Below are 18978 nucleotides of genomic sequence, written 5' to 3'. Positions count from 1 at the left end.
CATTCATAAGTACATATTTCAATTTCAAATTATTATGATGTTTCATTTTTGTTTTATAACTTCATACTGTCTTAATTAAATATTCACTGATCTTACTTAAATTATAATAAATTTTATATTATTTGGTACTTCTACGAATATCATTTCAAATTACTTACCTCTCAGCACCACAAATTAAAAAGTGTTAGGTTTTCAAAAAATAAACACACGGTAATTTAAATCAAACAAACTGCACACAAGTAATAGAATTAATAAAAACTCACATGAAAAAATACCAATACAACAATTTATATTTCTCAGTTTATTGTTAAATATTTTATCAGTCTTTTCAAACAACTCGAAGTGATGGCAATATTTGCGTTAAATTATTTATTATTTTATAAAGCCATTTAATGCGTATTTTATTGCATAACGAAGTATCCAGACCCTTAGAAATATTCCATGTTAATCATTGAATTAATAAATTAATAAAAAAATACCTTTTTAATATAGTTAATTGAAATGAATTAATAGGCATATTAAAGGATTAACAGGTGAGCTTCACAAAGGGTTCAAGTTTTGTCAAAGGACGAAACCTACCAACCTTTTTTGCTTGATTGAACGCAAAGAACGGTGACTGCTCTTGTGGTGTAATTTGTACGGACCGAGTCAAATTTAAAGTATATGTGGGAGAGAAGAAAATGTTCAATAGTCAAATATTATACCCTCTAAGCAAAAACTCAACAAACAACATTAATTTTAAATTCTTACTTTTGTAGGTTAGGGCCATATCTCACTGGGACGCCACGGCGACGTTATCAAACATAATATAAGAAATTGTGGTTATCTGACCTGGATACGGTTTGGCAACGTGACCAATTTGGAATTTTTCATACATTATGTTTGGTGACTCTGCTGGTGACGTCACCGTGGCGTCCCGGTGAGATATGGTCCTAAGGATCTAATTTAATTTACATATTTTGTTTGAATAGAAAACTATTGAAAGAGTCCCATTAGATTTTCAACTCAATTTTGATCAAAACTACACTCGGTGAGTTTCAGCTACGAAGGGATGATATAATACATCAGCGATAGGTAATAACAGATTCGACAGATCGACCAACATTCAAAACATGATGGAATCATTATACATACAGGTTCTGAGAAGAAACCGAATCCTACATTCTGAACACATGGTTTCATTGTCTACCTACCTCTCATTGAAAAATTACAAAGGAAGATCAGACTTCTCAAATGTGTGTGCATCTACCTTCTTTGATCGACTAATTGAAATGGTACAGTTCCATTAAAATATCAGTTTCTCAAAGGAATTATAAGGAATTGAATTGAAATGAAAAATGGCGATGGTTACCTCGTCTCCATTAGAGGACTCTGTAGCTTTCTCAGGATAGACTCCGGCGCGGAGGAAAGACGCCTTCCAAGAGTCAACATCGTCTTGGTTTTCACAAGACAATTCCAATTGTTTGAAATCCTACAACGTAAAGATAAAAATATTAGACCCTTCTGAATTTTTATGTGTTTTACTCCAAATATGTATTAGGTACTTTTAAAATTATGGAAATTTCTGCCGATGAACATTTAGATAACAAGTTGGTAAATTCAGTGAGTGATAAAAACTCAATAAAATTGTGATGAAATTCACCTTATAAACGTTCCTTCCTTCCGGATTAAACAGGGCAAACATATGCCTCCTGCTCATGAACCCTTGCTCAATATCCCTCAACTTGAGTCCATCGAGAGGCAGCATATACTTCTTGTCTCTCTCTTCCTCGTCTTTGAACCAGGAGATGCTCTCCGATGTGAGGACAAACCAGTAGTCACGGGATCCTCCTTACGATACGGAAACCGTATATAATAACAGATAAACGAAGAATCCAGGTTAGATTGGGAACGCGGGATGTTGCACTCCAAAGCTTGGAATGATACATGCCGGGTGATAGAACAAACAAAAAAACCACAAAATAGCAGAAACAAATCAATTATTAAGGACATAACTGTCAACACTTTGAAAATATTTTATTACATTACATACTCAAAAACACCATGGGAGTTCGGATAATCCCATTTGAGGATTATTCCATTTTTATTTTTAAAATAAATTGACATAGTGTCAACAACTCGAATTGGATGGAAAAATTCGAGTATATCATTATAAGTTGACGATAATAATTACAAATTTGAAAATATAACGATACACCTGCAGCCTTATTCCAACAGTTATGTTTATTGGTAATGGTATGACTATGAAGATGAGAAGCTAATATCATTAATCTGATATATACAGTAAAAAATTTCAAAGTTTGACAGTTTTCCCAATAGCCTAAGTTACTAATGAATTACTATATCTAAAAAATATAAGCAAGCCATATTCAACTGGATAACTATTAATACTTGGGATTTTCAGAATAAGCCCCAAAAACAAAACAGAAACAGACGCCAAACGAAATAAAGCAAAATTCTCATGTGGTGATTCTTTTGGAAACAAAATATATACTTAGAAATGGCTAAAGGTAAATAGAATTTTAAAATAACATCATCTAAAATGCTGTACCCCATAACTATTGTTTTTTTTTTCTTTGGAAAAGTGTTCAATACCCTGGTGGGCCAGGTGGCGGCGCTCGTGTTCATTTGTTGTGAGAGTACCTATTGCCAGGATTGGAAGATATTATTCCCCACTTTCTTGATGCAAACAGAAACATAAAATACTATTACTTGTGGCATTTTATCCTCATTTAGTTTTATGGCAAAATTGAAATGTCAAATGATTTGTCCTGTCATCTTTTGTTTATGGGCGAATAAGCTCTTTTTGTTGTTTTTCTTCTTCGCATTACGAATTATAATTTTCCTACCATCACTTTCCAAAACTTTTTACACTAAACGCATCTACGTGACATACACAGAAATAAGAAACGTCGCTTTCATGATGAGGACAAAGAAAAGGGAAACGCGAGAGGGGATTTTAGTACACCAATCTGCCGTACATTAGGATAAACTTTTAGCATTTTATGTCATAATATAATTCACGGTTTGATAAAGTCAGAAATCTATCATATTATACCTAACCTAAGTCGATGATAGATACATCACATGGTCTTTATATACTATGTAACACTACTGGTAGCAAAAGCATTTAATGTTTTAAAATAAATTTAAATAATGACATGTTTTTTGACATTACGGTAAAAAAATAAATATATTCTTTCATCTCTCCTGTAGTTGTTTTCTGTCCATATGTATATTATGTAGTTGTGAGATACAGCATTTCTGAAAATGATATCAATTCTGTACGAAAACTTCAGTTAACAATCTGATTGTAAGCCGAACAAACTATGCACGGTAAATAATTATTATGAAATTAAACATTCATTCAAACAAAAAAATACACTAATGGAAAAAAAAATGAATCAGCTCAGTTCGATTCAATATTTTCCTATACTGTATGACATTTAGTTAATATTATTATGGAGATGTGTTTATTTAACGTATTTATCGGTAAACTTATGAACACAATAGTCAGAATTTTTAAACAATATTGCAAACAACAAAAATCAGAACCACCAATCAAAACTGACAACTTTTTAAACATATAAAAGTTTATTTTGTTTATGTGTTGAACAGGAATCAATGCCATAATAAAATAACATGAACACATTTTATATCACCGAACATAATAAAACTGAGGTGAAGCATTGTGAATGAATGGTGAATGGTGAAATTAAGGTGAATTGAAAGCCACTATGCGTGTTTTGTATTTTAAATTACATTATTGCTCTAAAGTTATAGATAGAACAAAGTTGTAATAGCAAAACAGCAAAAAACAGAACAAAACAAAAATTATTTAGGATAACTCGGGTAAGACTGAATACAATCTCAATAAAATCCAATTTATGGTGAATTACATGATATTACGGTGTGATATTATGCTAAAAGGTAGGTTATAGTAAATTGTATTTAAACTGCAACAAAAAAATAAAAAATAAACGTGTCACATTCGAGCTACTGATGAGCTATCTAAATGGTTTGTTTTTTAATAAACACTAATTCAAATATTACAAATCAAGTTTTGTTAATCGACTACTGTCAAGTTGTAGTTTTAGATTGCAAACCGAATGAAATATATTCTAAAACGTGTCCTAGATGAATATGGAGGCAGGGAGCGGACGGATGTAAGGAGTTGACGGATCGTATGGAATTTGCTACAGTACCTTTCATAATGCCCAGGTTATGTATGCACATAAACCCTTTCCTGATCACCTGATTACCGAGCGCTCCACGAGAATGAGACTTGGCTGCGTTTTCAGATTGGTTTTGTGCACTGGAAAAAATATTACTTATCATCTTTTCAAAAATATCTACATAGGAGTCATTAAATTTTATAGAACTTTTATTTTATTATAAATTAAATGCACCAACAGTGTTCAAAATGTTGCCTGTTTTCATTCAAATGCCAGCTTCTACATTTTTTTCATATTGAAAAAGTAGCACGTTTTATAACCGAATACAGTAGAACTTGGTCATTACGAGGAAGATGGGACCGACTGGATTTGCTCATTATAAGCATTACTCGTTATATCGTTATACAGCATTTTTCGCGCCACGTTCCATTTAATGGCCCACGTGCGCCACATAGGTAAAAAATGGAGAATTTATGGTATTTTCAGAGCATACTCCTGGATATTCCTTAAACGTTGTAGGTAATCTATTTATATAATTTTGAAGCCTTATTATACTTTATATTTATTATAAAACTTTGATGACTTTTTTATTACATAAAATAGTATTCTTTTAACCTTTCTAACGCGGCAACTGACTTTAGTCAGCCTATACGCGCGAGTCATCCGCGCGTCAGCTGACTAAAGTCATTTCGATTTTCGTTTGCCTAGTACTGCTTTCCGCCAGGCGCGAATAATTCGAATATTGATTTAATTTATTCAAAAATCATCCTTCTCTTGACATCTGTCAATGGATAGCCTAAACTTTTGTTCTATCTAATTTAAATAAATATTTTTCGGGAGCGTGTCTTGAATAAAAATATATCAGTCATCGGGCCAATTCAAATTTGCCGCGTATATAGTGTCTTATCGCTTCTTAGTGCATGTGCGCCGAAGACATTTGACTGACGTGTTTGTAACGATACGAGTTTGCGATATAATAAGTTATATTGTTTTTTAGTGATTGAAAAACTATTTGGTGCGTAAACTGTTAAATAGAATATTCGAAAGTTACATTGATCAAAGTGAATTTACAAAATATTTTTACAAAAGGAATGCTTTTGGAGATTGCATTCATTCGCCTATCTGCCAGTATATTATCCGCGAGTTTATAGTTTCGGAAAATAATTTGAACCAGGTGTCATTTAAATATACCTAGAAGTCCGCGATTTAATATGTCTCTTTGTTTATCATTGATTAACATTTTTAAATACTATTTTCTGGTTATAGTATTAGGTGAAACAGACAAAAATTATTTATTTACCCTAGTTATCAGCCATTTATAAAGAAAAGACACGAACACTCAGACGCCCGTTCCCGCATAAATGCGGAAATTGTCGTATTACGCAAACACCAGGTCCCGCGCTACTGAATTTTTATACACTGCGCGGCAAATCATCGTCTGCTGGTGTGAGACAGACACTTGAGAATTATTTTTTTCGTAATACTATTCAAAAGGGTTTGATTCATGACTACTATTTTTTTTATGTAGAATTCTTCTTATATTTATAGTCGAAAATAACTCGAGTTACTTACTATCACGTCATTATAATAAAATAAGAGATTACCTATTCTAGTACCAGGTTATTGAAGTAATATAATAAAAAAAAACAAATGAACTTGAAAATAAAATTGTGGTGACTATAAAGCATTTAGAAGTGCAAAAAGTGTTTGAAATTTAATATTTTACGAATTGTAATAGGTATTCGAAAAATAAACCATTTTGTTATATAAACTATGTGTCATTCGATTCCATTCAGTTCGGGGTCAATGGTAGGTACAAACCAGGCACTGGTGGTAAGTACATCACTCTCAAATAGCCAGTAGTTCTCAAGGATGATTTATTTATACTCGGCCTGCAGTGCTGCAATGTGTATGCGAGTTCAAACAAAAGTTACACAGTTTGAGATGTCCTGGATGCTATAAAAATGAGTTATTTATGACTGATATTTTTTCAACACACTCAACAAAAATGCTCATAAAAGTCATAAACCATATTATTATTCATTATGTGTATGACATATTTGTCGAAATGGTAGCCGGTAGACTATAAGAATACTGAACTGTTCTTACACTTGTTAATCTGTCATCGACGCATTAGTCCAGCACCATTTCGTAAGTGTCATGGCGCCGCTCGAGTAAGCTGGCATTTTTTCAATGAAGAAGTCTTGTTCGTGATTTCTTATCAGATTTAGGCGACGAATGTTTATTTTTAGAGTCACATAAAATATTAGGTTCTGTCATAATCATTTTTGAACTTGACTCCGATTTTTTACTACTCTATTTGTGTATGTTTGACTGACATTTATTACGATTTATTGATGCTTGAAATCACAACGCGCACTGTTGTACTAAGTCGGGATTCGTAACGCTTAGAAAGGGTTAAACCTCTCGGTCTAATGTTTTAGAATATGGTCATATTTCAGTACATCCATGTGCAGTGGTGTTAAGATTTTTCAGATTTATTAATTTTTAAACGCATTTATAAAACCATTAGTAAAATTAATGTTAACATTATAATATAGTGAAATATTTACGATAAAAATTATATTTTATAATATGGTAGGGTTATCACAAGGTTGTTGTTGCAAGGTTTGATCATAGATGTTGTTACACGTTTTAAAATTGAATAAATAAATATTTGACTCATAGAAGCGCGCGCAACGCCGCGTTGTATATCGTACGTTACGGGCGTGTGAACTGCGGCCAGCCAAGACGTATTCCTTACGTTACGGGCAGCTATCAGGTCAATTTCAACCATATGCGTGGATACTTCTTCAATGTTGTTGGCGAAAACACCTATTAGGTACTTAGACACTTAACTAGTGTCATAAACGTAATCCGATCCCGGCGGCATCGGTCTAGTTAACTGCCTGGTCGGATTTTATTGTCGGGTCGTAAATGTTGTTTTTAAACGATAGACACATTAACAGTTTTACTTGGTATACCCGAGAAGTAGCTCGTTATAAAAGTGAATAAAAGTATGGAGAAAACCATAAACTAAAATGGCAACGAATGTCTCCTCATTACATCTGAGATCTCACTATTTCCGTGACCGTAATAACCAAGTTCGACTGTAGTATATTAATTTCTTACCCCGTCTAGCATAATTTTATCAACGACAGTTAGTAACGCTGGCTGCTTTTTGCTAGAATAAAATCGATTTGCTAAGCAGAAGGGAGTAATGGACATTTTACAATTTGCAAGAATTTCAATCATTTATGGGGTTAGATTGTTTAGAATGTCATCTCCATCAGCCCAAAAGTACTTATCAAAAATTGTTCCGTGACAAGGTTACAACTATTTTTTAGCAGGTTAAGTTAATAAAAAATATAATTTAATATCCTAAGTTCATGGATTCCTAACTGTGTACCCGCAGGTACAGGTGAGTTGATGCCATTTGATGTGGAAAGGACTGTCCCTTGAACATTCTTAAATGTATTACAAAATTGGATAGGCATTCAACCCTTTCCGGATTAGACGTTAATGAAATTTTATATGTATGAGAACGTATGGGTTCATTCTTTGTTAAAATGTAAAATCTCATCGAGCATTGCTAAATTTTATTAGACTACATCAAAAGAAAATAATGTTTTATTTAAAAATCAACGTTTTGAAACTGAAATGAGAATTTGTGTGAAGATTTTAAACGGAATATCTTAGAATAAGGTTTTATTGAGTTGTTTCCGAAAAGAATGGCGGTATCGAATGATGAAAATTGTAAAATGTTACTTACGCACTTTTGGCTTAGCAATCTCGATATGTTCCACTTGATTTGGAATTATTTGTATGGAAAACTAATCAAGGAAAAGCTAATATATGCGGAAGGTCTCACTTGGCGAATCCTATGAAGTCCTCATGATTGGTATTCATGTAAGCCAATTCACAGTCAATAAGAAGAATGAGCTGTTCCTTGCAGAGCTGATCGCGCTGCCGAACGTGGCCCGTGATGATGCGTTCCGTTTCTTCACGGAGCCGAGGGTACCGGGACATCTAAATACAACATTGCACATGAGGTTACAGCAAATATCAAAGCATGATAAATTATATGAGAAACCTTTTCAAAAATGCTCCTTGGGACGTATATATTGTACATACCTTATCAGTACAGAGGCGCACAACATTCGACAATTCTTGAACGACTAGATCGACACATTTCAGTGATGGTTCTTTCAAACGACTGATCTGTTTTTTGACTATTGCCTCAAATGCCAAATCGGGGGTGAAGAGACCGACCTGCCAACAAATACAGAAAGCTTAGTACACGTAGATCAGAATTTAATTATACGTACGGCCAAAAACATCTAAATTACATTTTAATATTTGTCCATTTCATCTTACCATAACTCAATGAATAATTGCCTACTACTGCTGGTCACGACGGTTGATGTCTCTATCTAGCATACTAAACCTTGATTCAAATTATTAGCCAAGGTCGAGATGCATGGATACCAGTGGCGAAGGGTGGAGGTAGGCTGTTAAGATCTGTCATAAATAATGCACACAAAACTTTGTTGGTCATACATACGTATTTGTTTTTATTGAACCAAGACTGCAATTTACAGATGGTGTTGGTTAGTCTTTAAAAATCAATTAAACCCTGCCTAAACCAAAAACCAACTAAACCATAATAGTTTTGGTCTAATTTGGGCGATACGATTGTTTTCTTTTGATTAAAAATACATATTACACATTTTTTTAATTCATTAAACCCTGCCTAAACCAAATTATAATAAATACAAAATATTATTCTATCTATATAATATTCAAAGTTATGTATGACTTAATTACATAATTTTAGATATTTTATAGATAGACGAGTATTTTTTGACTATTATCTATTATGGCTTGGTTTTCTGAGGGTTTAATTGAAGTTTAAAAACTAACCAACACCATCTGTAAATTGTAGTCTTATTTCAATGAAAACAAATACGTATGTCTGAAAAAATTTTATGTGCATTATTTATGGCGGATCTTAACAGCCTACCCCCACCCTTCGCCACTGATGGATACTATGCATGGAATCGCTATATTCAGTCATTAATCGGCTTATTAACACCAGTAAACAATGTAAATATCCATAAAAGCACGAAACGTAATAGAGGCTGGTGACATATGCACCTGATGGATAACCTGGAAATCTGAAATTGATAATTGTTTTAACGAGACATTAAATATATTACGTAAACAGATGTTATCCTAGAATGATATATGAATATCTTGCCATGACAATGAATGAAAATCTACACATGATGACACTGTAGGTATACCTTACCTTATAACCGTACATTCATTTATATTTACTATTAATTTATGATTATTCAATTTATATTGTGAAATTTTCAGTTACTGCAGTGTCGATTAAAAAATATTTTTAATCAATTAAATTAAATCACCAAGAATTCAAATTAAAAAAAATGGTAATAATTCTAACTGCGGATGCGATGTTGCCTCACTATCCTACTAGTTTCACAACTGTCATTGTATTTTTATCTACGCAGTCATTTTGACGTTATTTCAATTTAACATAACTCGAAATTCTACACATTTAGCCCCAAGTGAACAGTTAATTATTATTACACATGTATATTTTCGTTTTTAATTAACATTATATTTGGTTGCAGAATAATAGTTTTTCCACATTGTGGTGGCCATAATAGATATGGTGAAACAAATACTGTTTCTGTCTCTAATAAGTTGAAGACATCTTACTCTGACACCATGAATATTCCTGATGGCGAATGCAATCTCCCGACGAAGTTCTTTTTCATCAAATTCCATCTTGACAATCTCGAAGGGGAACCTCTCGTGGAAGAGTCGGTTGATCTTGGCACCGCCCGACAATTCGATGGTGTTGATCAACGCTGAGCCGGAACCTTCGATTGTCCGCTCAAAGTCTGATTGGAGCTGCTGGATCATTCTGACATTGGATGAAACATCGTTCGATCAATGCAATGCAAATGATAAAATAAATTATTAAACAAGTTTCCAATATCTGCCAAATCCGTGGCATATCAATTATGGCAGATAGCCATCTTGTATTTTTACCATAGTTATGGTTGGGTATAATACAGTCAACGGGTCAAAATAAGTAATTTTTGGTGTTTCAAGAAAAGTCTGTGACAATTTTCAATGACTGGCTCATGAAAAAGTGTACTTTATTACGGTTTATTGAATATTTTTATATGCCAGGACTCTGAAATCATTTCGAATTACGAAACTCGAATTAAAGGTATGGTTTTATATGAAAATAATGTTCGAAGACTTTATTTCGCGAAAATTTCGAATTACGGTGAATTTCCAATTATCAGTGTTCTTACTAACGAGGTTTTACTGAAAGAAACTATAACTTTTTGTGTCGCATTTTATTGAGATTTGGCATCTTTAGGGATAACAAAAAATGGAATATCAATGCTTGTCCATAGGCAGAAAACCAAAAGAATATGATTCTTTTCGTATAGTAGGAATGGATGACTCCCACGTTAGTGTAGAAATAGGCATCCTTATAACATCAGCACATTTTATATCCATAATCAATATTGTGATCATTTAACCTTCTCCGACAAGAATAGATTGATACCTACTAACCAAACCCTTTTTTAAAGACTAGCTAGGGGTGGTGAAATACTACTTAAGTTCAAGAATAAAAAATTTTCATTTCCCATTGAACTTTAATTTATAGTCAATTAAATTTTAAAATAATATATATTTTTCATAAAATTTTCGACTATTCTTGTAGAATAGTTGTAAAATTGTTTTGATACTTTTGTTAGAAAAATAATCAGGTAAGTAGAAATGCGTTTGCTTACTGTAACATAGCCTTGGTCTTGATAGATGGGTCGTTGGGTTTGAAGAACTTATACTGCTCCACATCCTTCTCCAGCATGAGAAGCTGCTTCTGCAACTTGTCTCTGAGACCGGGTAGCGTGTCTCGGATGTGGTTGGTCAGTTGCTGGTTCAATACCCGCTGGAGATAGGGAGTTCCGAGTCGTTCAGCCAAATGCCGGTACGACGGGTGACTGTAAGAACACACATAGTTTTAAACATTCATTTTTCTATTAATACTGGACTATTAGTCATTTATTGTATAAATATGTATGTCTGTGTATGTAAAATAATTGAAGCGACTATTGTCAAACTGAACTGGGGCTTTGTATAACATAAACTCATTGAAACATTCAGTCTTAAGGAAAACAAAAAACATATCTCTCTATGTATTGACAATGCAAAGAATATTGACACAAGATAATTAAATTTACGAAGGTGGAAAAGCATATGTTTTATTTAGACCGAGTCTGTAGTCAAGTTAATGCATTCTGACATGTTATTGTATGGATTTTTTATATCAGCATTGAAATTAAAAACAATATGGAATAATTTTTAAAAAAAGGAGATCTCGCTCAGATTAGGAAAAAATAGGCTCAAGGGTGGCAATGCTTAAAATTTTACGCTATGCAGACGATGCTACAATAATTAAATATAGCAGAATCAGAAAACGGCTTTCAAAGAATGCTGCACAGATTTCCCTTTAAAGCACAAAAATTCAATATATTCTCTTGAAAAAACAAAGTGACTAACAATTTGAAATGATCCAGCAAGATGCTAATTTGTGATCGATGATACATTGATAGTGCAGGTTTTGCAATTCAGATATCTACGAGTACATTTGCTCAGCTTCCTCAGCAGACCTCAATAGTGAAATTAAATGACAAGTAAATAAAGCTGCATGGTTGAGCCAAATTGTGGTCGCATTCATCCTTAGTCCCCCCTACTCAATTTCCCTTATTTAGTATTGTAACAAGACCAGACAATGAGCAATTATGGGTCAAAGAAGACCGTAATTGCAAACAACATTCAGTTACTCCAGAACCGCCGAGCGTGTAAACTTTCTAAAAGCTGTCGAGCTATATATGATATGATACGAAGGAGGCCGTGTTAGATACAGAGTGATTCAAGAGTTAGTTCAAGACACTGGTGTGTGCCTGTTAACGATAAACTACAGTTATTGATTAATTCTACCCTACGGACATACGAATCCTCTTCAATCATAAAATCATCATCATTCATCAACCTCACTATCATCCATAAACTGTGTACCGTCAAGTGCCACGCACCGGGTAACCCAAACAAACAATACTGCACGAGTGACAATGCAACCAGACCACGGAGCCATCACCAACATCATAAAAGGTCAGTGTCTGGCATCCTGTTAAATCGCCCCCACCCCTAGATCCGGAATCCACATCACTTTCAAAATTATACAGTCCACTGCAAAAAGGGACACCACTACAGTTAAGTCACACTGTGTCTATAAGATACTGTTTGGAAAGACAAAAAAAAAATGAGAATATACATCAAAACACGTATCTATAAAAACGTGGCTAAGAGAATAATTATGATAAATGAGAGAACACTAACACATCGCAGGCAAAACTGTCAGAGATCACATAAAAACTGAACAGATCTGAGAAATTTAGTCGAGCGTGTGTTCAAGTGGGAAAGAAAACGAAGAAAATTCTGTACACATGAGAAAGCCGGGACTCGGGAACATGACAGAAATCTCAAAAATCTGAATAAAACAAACCTAACATAACGTTCTACGACAAGTATAAAAAGAAAAAAAAGTTAATTGTTACCCCAAAAAGAATTTGCGTTCAGCTGCCATGGCGGCGTTGATATCTTTCCTGCCATCGATATCCTTCTGCGATCGGTTGACTACTCCGATATATCCTCTCCTGAGAGGAAGCAGTTTGTTTTCTAGAATATCTCTGGCATCTGTGCCTTCGTCCATGAGATCGAGCTTTGTAATGACACCAATTGTACGGAGACCTACGATTACAAAAAATATTTAATTAAATGAAACAACTCTTACAAAATAATTTAGTATAAAAAGGACTTAATATGCTGATTTACATTGAGTTAAGAAAAGAGTTACCGTTGGTCATTTTAGAATTGTCACTCTAGGACCAATGTACAAAATTCTGCAGAGCCTAATACCATCAATTGTAGATAATTGTTAAAAGTGGTAAACTAAAAAATTTTTTTTTTACTGGCAACGATGGATCCGTCTTTTGAAAATTGACATTATGTGATTTTCAGAACTCACGAAATTCAACATCAAATCGTTTAAAAAACCTACTAAATATGAGAATAATTTTCGATAGTGGCCAATTCCAACAGGTTTATCTTCAAACAGCGTCAAATCCATTTCAACCAATCACGTCACCGCAAAGGCAGACACCATTATGCTGAATACCGCACATTATAAAGGTGATCAGAGAGACGTGTTTGTTTTATTGCTAGTAAAAAAATGAAAATTTAGCATTTTCACACTTCGTCAAAAATGGATTTGACCAAATTTGATACTTATCGACCGCTAAAGTGATAAAGTGATAGATATTATCAAACTTAGGGTAGGTTTGTATCAAAGTATTAGCACTTATTGTAACTATTACAATACGTTGGTTGTAATTGTTGCAATAAGCGTTACATTTTAACAGCGCCTCTCTTGCTGCTGTTAAAATATAGCACTTATTGCAACAATACAACCAGCTTATTATAATTGTTACAATAAGTGCTAATACTTTGATACAAACCTACCCTAAGTTTGATAATATCTATCACTTTATCACTTTAGCGGTCGATAAGTACAGAATAGACCCACTAATATGGCTAATAAATTAATATAACTGACAAAAAAGCACAGTTTACTGGAAGTGAAGATTTGATGGTTTGATATATATAGGGTCTATTGCGAACTGTTGGATGATCTAGTCTTCATGACAAAATTATATTAAAAATTGTACTACAAATCGATTATCATTATAAATTCACCTTGCGGATCTACTTCTTTCGCCAATTTGAGAGCATCAGAGTTGGCCAGATCAGTATTAGCCGGGGTGACTGCCAAAATTAGGCATGCATCCCTCCTAATGAACTGAAATATCATCCCTTTAATTTGATTCTCAATGTCAGCCGGTTGGTCTCCGATTGGTACCTTCGTCAGGCCAGGCAGATCAATCAACGTCAAGTTCAACACTGCAATCAAAAAGAAACAGTAGACCCACATTAGAATAATACACAAAGAACACCGTGTAGTGTACATACTCGGGAGTCCGGGGTCAGAAGTTGATGGTATTACAGTATTGTCGCCTTTGAATCTCGGATGCATGAGTGCACTCCGCAACTGGATCGGTGATATGGATAATTTCTGAGGAACTAAGTGGTAATGTAACACACGGAACCGAGAGGATTGAAACCAGTTTGGGGCAGTGGATGATGACTTATTATTTGGAGTAATAAAATAATGGTGATACATTATTATATTATGTTTATTTTTCCTATTCAATAATACCAATGTTTTGATAACAAATATTTTTCCTTTCACTTTAGTTTACATACTAAATTGAACCTGCAAAAAGCAGTTGACTGGTGACAAAATTAATTCAATGGATTATGTTTCTACAACAGTAAAGAATATTAGTAAATAAAAATAATTTAAAATAGAGAACTTTTGTCTTCACAGAAAATTATACAACTATGTTTATATTATTGGAAAAATACATAGGTAGGAGTTCCAACAGGAAATATTAATTAATGATGGATGGTGGTCCTCACCAGAAGCAAATAATAGAAATATGATAATGTCGATAAGTTAGGGTAAGCACATAAAAAAAATCTTTTTTACTAAAACACTACTTGAAAAAATATTTATGACTAACAATAAAATGATTATCATCGGTGGCAATTGATGTTCCACAAACTTTAAAAAACCAGCATAATAGTTAGTATGTTACAGGTACGAAGGGTGTCTGTTGAATGTATGTAGGCTGTGGTAGATAACTGACAGAAACTCCTACTACAGTCATATTTACAGGACTTGAATTTCAATTTTGTTCATCTTCAGTATTATAATAGATATTTGACAAAAAAAAAGACTACAGGTACTAAAATAGATATAAAAAAGTCCAAGTTCCAACTCGGGCCAGAAACTTGTCTGAAAAGTCTCGGAAGTAGAAAGAAACATTTTATATCAAATCCCGAACGAAAAAATGAATGAATATACTGAACTGGATTTCTGATTACTCAGTGATAAGTGATTAATTACAAAATTTAAAAAACATATTTCGAATTAGTTCACTATTAAATTACTTTCTTCACTGGTAAATATCATGTATATTATTTTTCAATACAACATCATCTCCATACAAATTGATGATTTTTATATTTTTTTCGGAAAATTCGATTTTTAGTGATTTTTGCTAAATCGAGTACAAATCTAGCAATCGATTTTTAATTAACTTCCCTACTAGCTAGACATTTGAAACTTTTATAATATATCAGAATACCAATGCGTTTTTTAAATACTTTTAGCCATCTTTAAGTAGAATTAAATTCATTTTTAGTTAATTCTGTTATGTATGAAAAGTTATTTCGGAAGAAATCCGTAATCCAATCCACTATTATTGGTTGTTAGGAAATTATTAATATACTAGCTGAGCCAGCTGGCTCTCGCCAGTCTGTCTCGCTAGGTCTTGCAGACGGCTTGGCGGTGTTGGATTTTAATATAATTGTGAAGTATGCATAGATGGCGCCATAGTTTTCTCTTCGGGATGGGTTTTTTATTCACGTCAGACAGTTTGACATTTCGCTGATAGTAGTAGAATGAGGTTGCGGAATCCTTCATCCAGCAGTGGATTGATCCTAGTTGATGATGATGATGATAAAGATATGAGTATGTAGACAAATATAATATCACCAATTTTGATAAATACAGCAATTCAAATGACAGATAGGAGTAGAATATGGGTAGGGAGGCCTTTATCCAGCAGTGGATTGGATCAGGTCGATGGTGACAATAATGATATTAATATGTAGATAAATATAATATCACCGATTTTGATAAATACAGCAATTCAAATGACAGAAAGGAATAGAATCAGGCTAGGGAACTCTTCATCCAGCAGTGAATTGATCCTAGTTGATGATGATGATGATAACGATATGAATATGTAGATAAATATAATTTCACCGATTATGATAAATACAGCAATTCAAAAGACAGAAAGGAGTAGAATCAGGCTAGGGAGGCCTTTATCCAGCAGTGGATTGGTTCAGGTCGATGACGATAATGACAATATGAATATGTAGATAAATTAATATCACCGATTTTGATAAATACAGCAATTAAAATGCAGAAAGGAATAGAATCAGGCTAGGGAGGCCTTAATCCAGCAGTGGATTGGTTCAGGTTGATGTCGATTAGGATGATATAAATAGGTATAGTATCACAAATTCGTTTAACTGCTAGTAGTAGAATCAGGTTGCGGAACCCTTCATCCAGCAATGGATTGGTCCTAGTTGATGATGATGATGATATTGATACGAATATGTAGATAAATATAATATCTCCGATTTTGATAAATACAGCAATTCAAATGACAGAAAGGAGTAGAATCAGGGTAGGGAGGCCTTTATCCAGCAGTGAATTGGTTCAGGTCGATGATTATGTTGACGATATGAATATGAGGATAAATATAATATCACCGATTTTGATAAATACAGGAATTCAAATGACAGAAAGGAATAGAATCAGGCTAGGGAGGCCTTTATCCAGCAGTGGATTGATCCTGGTTGATAATGATTTAAATAATATGTATAACACCAATTATTGTTGAATACCTTTTAAATATTTTTGGGTTATATGAGCTAATTGAATGTATATAAGTTTCATTGGTTTAAAAAATTATCATTTAACAGCCATAAAAAAAATTTACGTTATCAAATTTTGAAATAATATTCTATGGTTGATCCAGTGTTGCCATGTCTACTGAAATTTTATGTAGATCAACTGATATTTTTTGCCAATATACTGAATTTTTGATTTTTTATCGAATTTCAAGAAATTTACTGAAATTTGTGTTTCTCCATAATTGTAATTTAACTGATGATTCTTTTAATAATAAACTTGAAATGATTTACGCATGACCTTTTTTGATGTTATACACTTTTAAATGGACATAAAAAGCATTGTAACTCTACCCAAGAGCGCCATTTTACCCATTTATATCATCATTGTTTAGAATAAATTAATATTATTAGTTATTGTTATTCTTATTAATTTTGAATCATATCTAATAAAACACATTTTCAAAATCTACTGACATTTTATCAAATCTACTGAATTATTTGTCAAAATCTACAAAAAAAAAAATTTTGACTTGGCAACACTGGATTGATCGCATAGTCAGTGTTGCCATGTCTATATACCGAATTTTTAAATTTTGACTTGCAACACTGTGTTGATCGCATAGTCAGTGTTGCCATGTCTACTGAAATTTCGATCTACTGAAATTTTTGTCAGGAAAAGAAGAAATTATGATTATGAGAAGACACTTGTGAGATTATGTCAATATGCACGCTGTCACCAAACACAATCGTTGAATTTCATACATTTTTGTCAATCTGCTGATATTTTGAAGAAAAAATCAAAAAATCTACTGAACTTTAGTTGGCAACGCTGGTTGATACCTTTTAAATATATGTTTGGGTTATAATGAGCTAATTAAATGTATATATTATGTTTCATTGGTTCAAAAAAAAAATCATTCAACAGCCTTACAAAAAAAAAAAAAGTGACATAAAATTTTAAAATTTTATTCTTTGCGTTGAAATGACAATACGTGCGCGCCCGCAGTGAAATGAAATAAACATTTTTAATGTGAATTCGTATAAATGTTATTGTTTATTTGAATATTTATAGTTATCTACGGGTACTTGTTATAAATGTGAGTTATTATATAGTGCTGTGCATTTTTAAATCATTATGAGACGTAAATAATATCACCTGTGACCTGTGAAACAACAAATGACGGGTGGTACCTAGTTTTTAAAAGTGATTTTTTTGTGACTGTGTTAAGTATTTCAAAATTGTGCTCACTTCAAATTATAGTTACTCGAATGCATCTGATAAGTAAATATGTGGTGCGTCAATTGAAATACCGTAATTTAGTATACATGGCGTGATAAATACGCGCAGTGTCAAAAGACTTCCTTTCCGTCAGAGGTGTAGAAACTTAACTTAAACAAAGAACTTAATTCATAAAAATTTAAATAAATCAGTTCTAATATGTTTATCTGTTAATCTTATTATGATTAGTTTGTGAAAATCGATTGTATATATCGGTTAAAACGCATTTTAAATTTAAAGCGGCCATCTTTGGTTAGTCGGTTTGAGTGTTGCAAACATTGTGAAAAAATAAATTCCCAACATAATCAGTTCTCAATAAAGTGGCGTATCGCTGGAAAATGTATCGGGAAATGAATAAAAATCACCGATTTCGGGTCGAATTTCGTCAAACGGCTGTCAACTATGGTTTACCGATATTTCACGATCCGAGAGCCGATTTTTCATTTAAACCTATTGGACATGACGAATAAGGCACACAATCGCTCGCAAAAACGGGCAAAGCTGTAGGATAATAATATATAGGAGATACTTATATACATGTGTTACTATGGAAATCAATATGAGTCAAAATGACATTTCAGTATTATTTCTATCAAATACAATTGTTTTTGATCGTTTAAGCTAGTCAAGTCAAGTTTATATGATTCAACAGAAAATTTAAAAACGTTGTATATAAAAAGTTCTTTTTATCTTGTAATTATTTAAAATTCAATTAAGCCCTGTCTAAACTAAACCACAATAGTTTAGGTATGACATGGGCGATTTGACAAAATAGTGCACACCTTTTCAGTCATACTT

The 18978-nt window shown here is 33.1% G+C and overlaps 1 protein-coding gene across 13 annotated transcripts in view; it reads right to left on the bottom strand.

Moving 5' to 3' along the window:
- Positions 1 to 18978, bottom strand: part of shi (dynamin-1 shibire) — a 72844-nt gene that overhangs the window by 26527 nt on the left and 27339 nt on the right. For 3 of the 13 annotated variants that reach the window (XM_085947630.1, XM_085947637.1, XM_085947638.1), the window contains exons 4-13: positions 14046 to 14249; positions 12848 to 13040; positions 11021 to 11230; positions 9924 to 10131; positions 8310 to 8447; positions 8047 to 8204; positions 4206 to 4330; positions 1643 to 1830; positions 1352 to 1471; positions 584 to 616 (exon numbers count right to left, since the gene is read on the bottom strand). In XM_085947630.1, the coding sequence (XP_085803756.1) occupies positions 584 to 616; positions 1352 to 1471; positions 1643 to 1830; positions 4206 to 4330; positions 8047 to 8204; positions 8310 to 8447; positions 9924 to 10131; positions 11021 to 11230; positions 12848 to 13040; positions 14046 to 14249 (1577 nt within the window). The remainder of the gene's footprint in view (positions 1 to 583; positions 617 to 1351; positions 1472 to 1642; positions 1831 to 4205; positions 4331 to 8046; positions 8205 to 8309; positions 8448 to 9923; positions 10132 to 11020; positions 11231 to 12847; positions 13041 to 14045; positions 14250 to 18978) is intronic. The other 10 variants (XM_085947634.1, XM_085947635.1, XM_085947642.1 and 7 more) reach the window with 7 other exon arrangements.

This window comes from Rhyacophila brunnea, unplaced genomic scaffold, assembly GCF_057557595.1.
Source record: "Rhyacophila brunnea isolate RB1 unplaced genomic scaffold, BYU_Rbru_1.0 scaffold_2, whole genome shotgun sequence".
Taxonomy (NCBI): domain Eukaryota; kingdom Metazoa; phylum Arthropoda; class Insecta; order Trichoptera; family Rhyacophilidae; genus Rhyacophila; species Rhyacophila brunnea.
The sequence above is the reverse complement of the archived record's forward strand: the minus strand, read 5'-3'. Positions and strand labels throughout refer to the sequence as shown.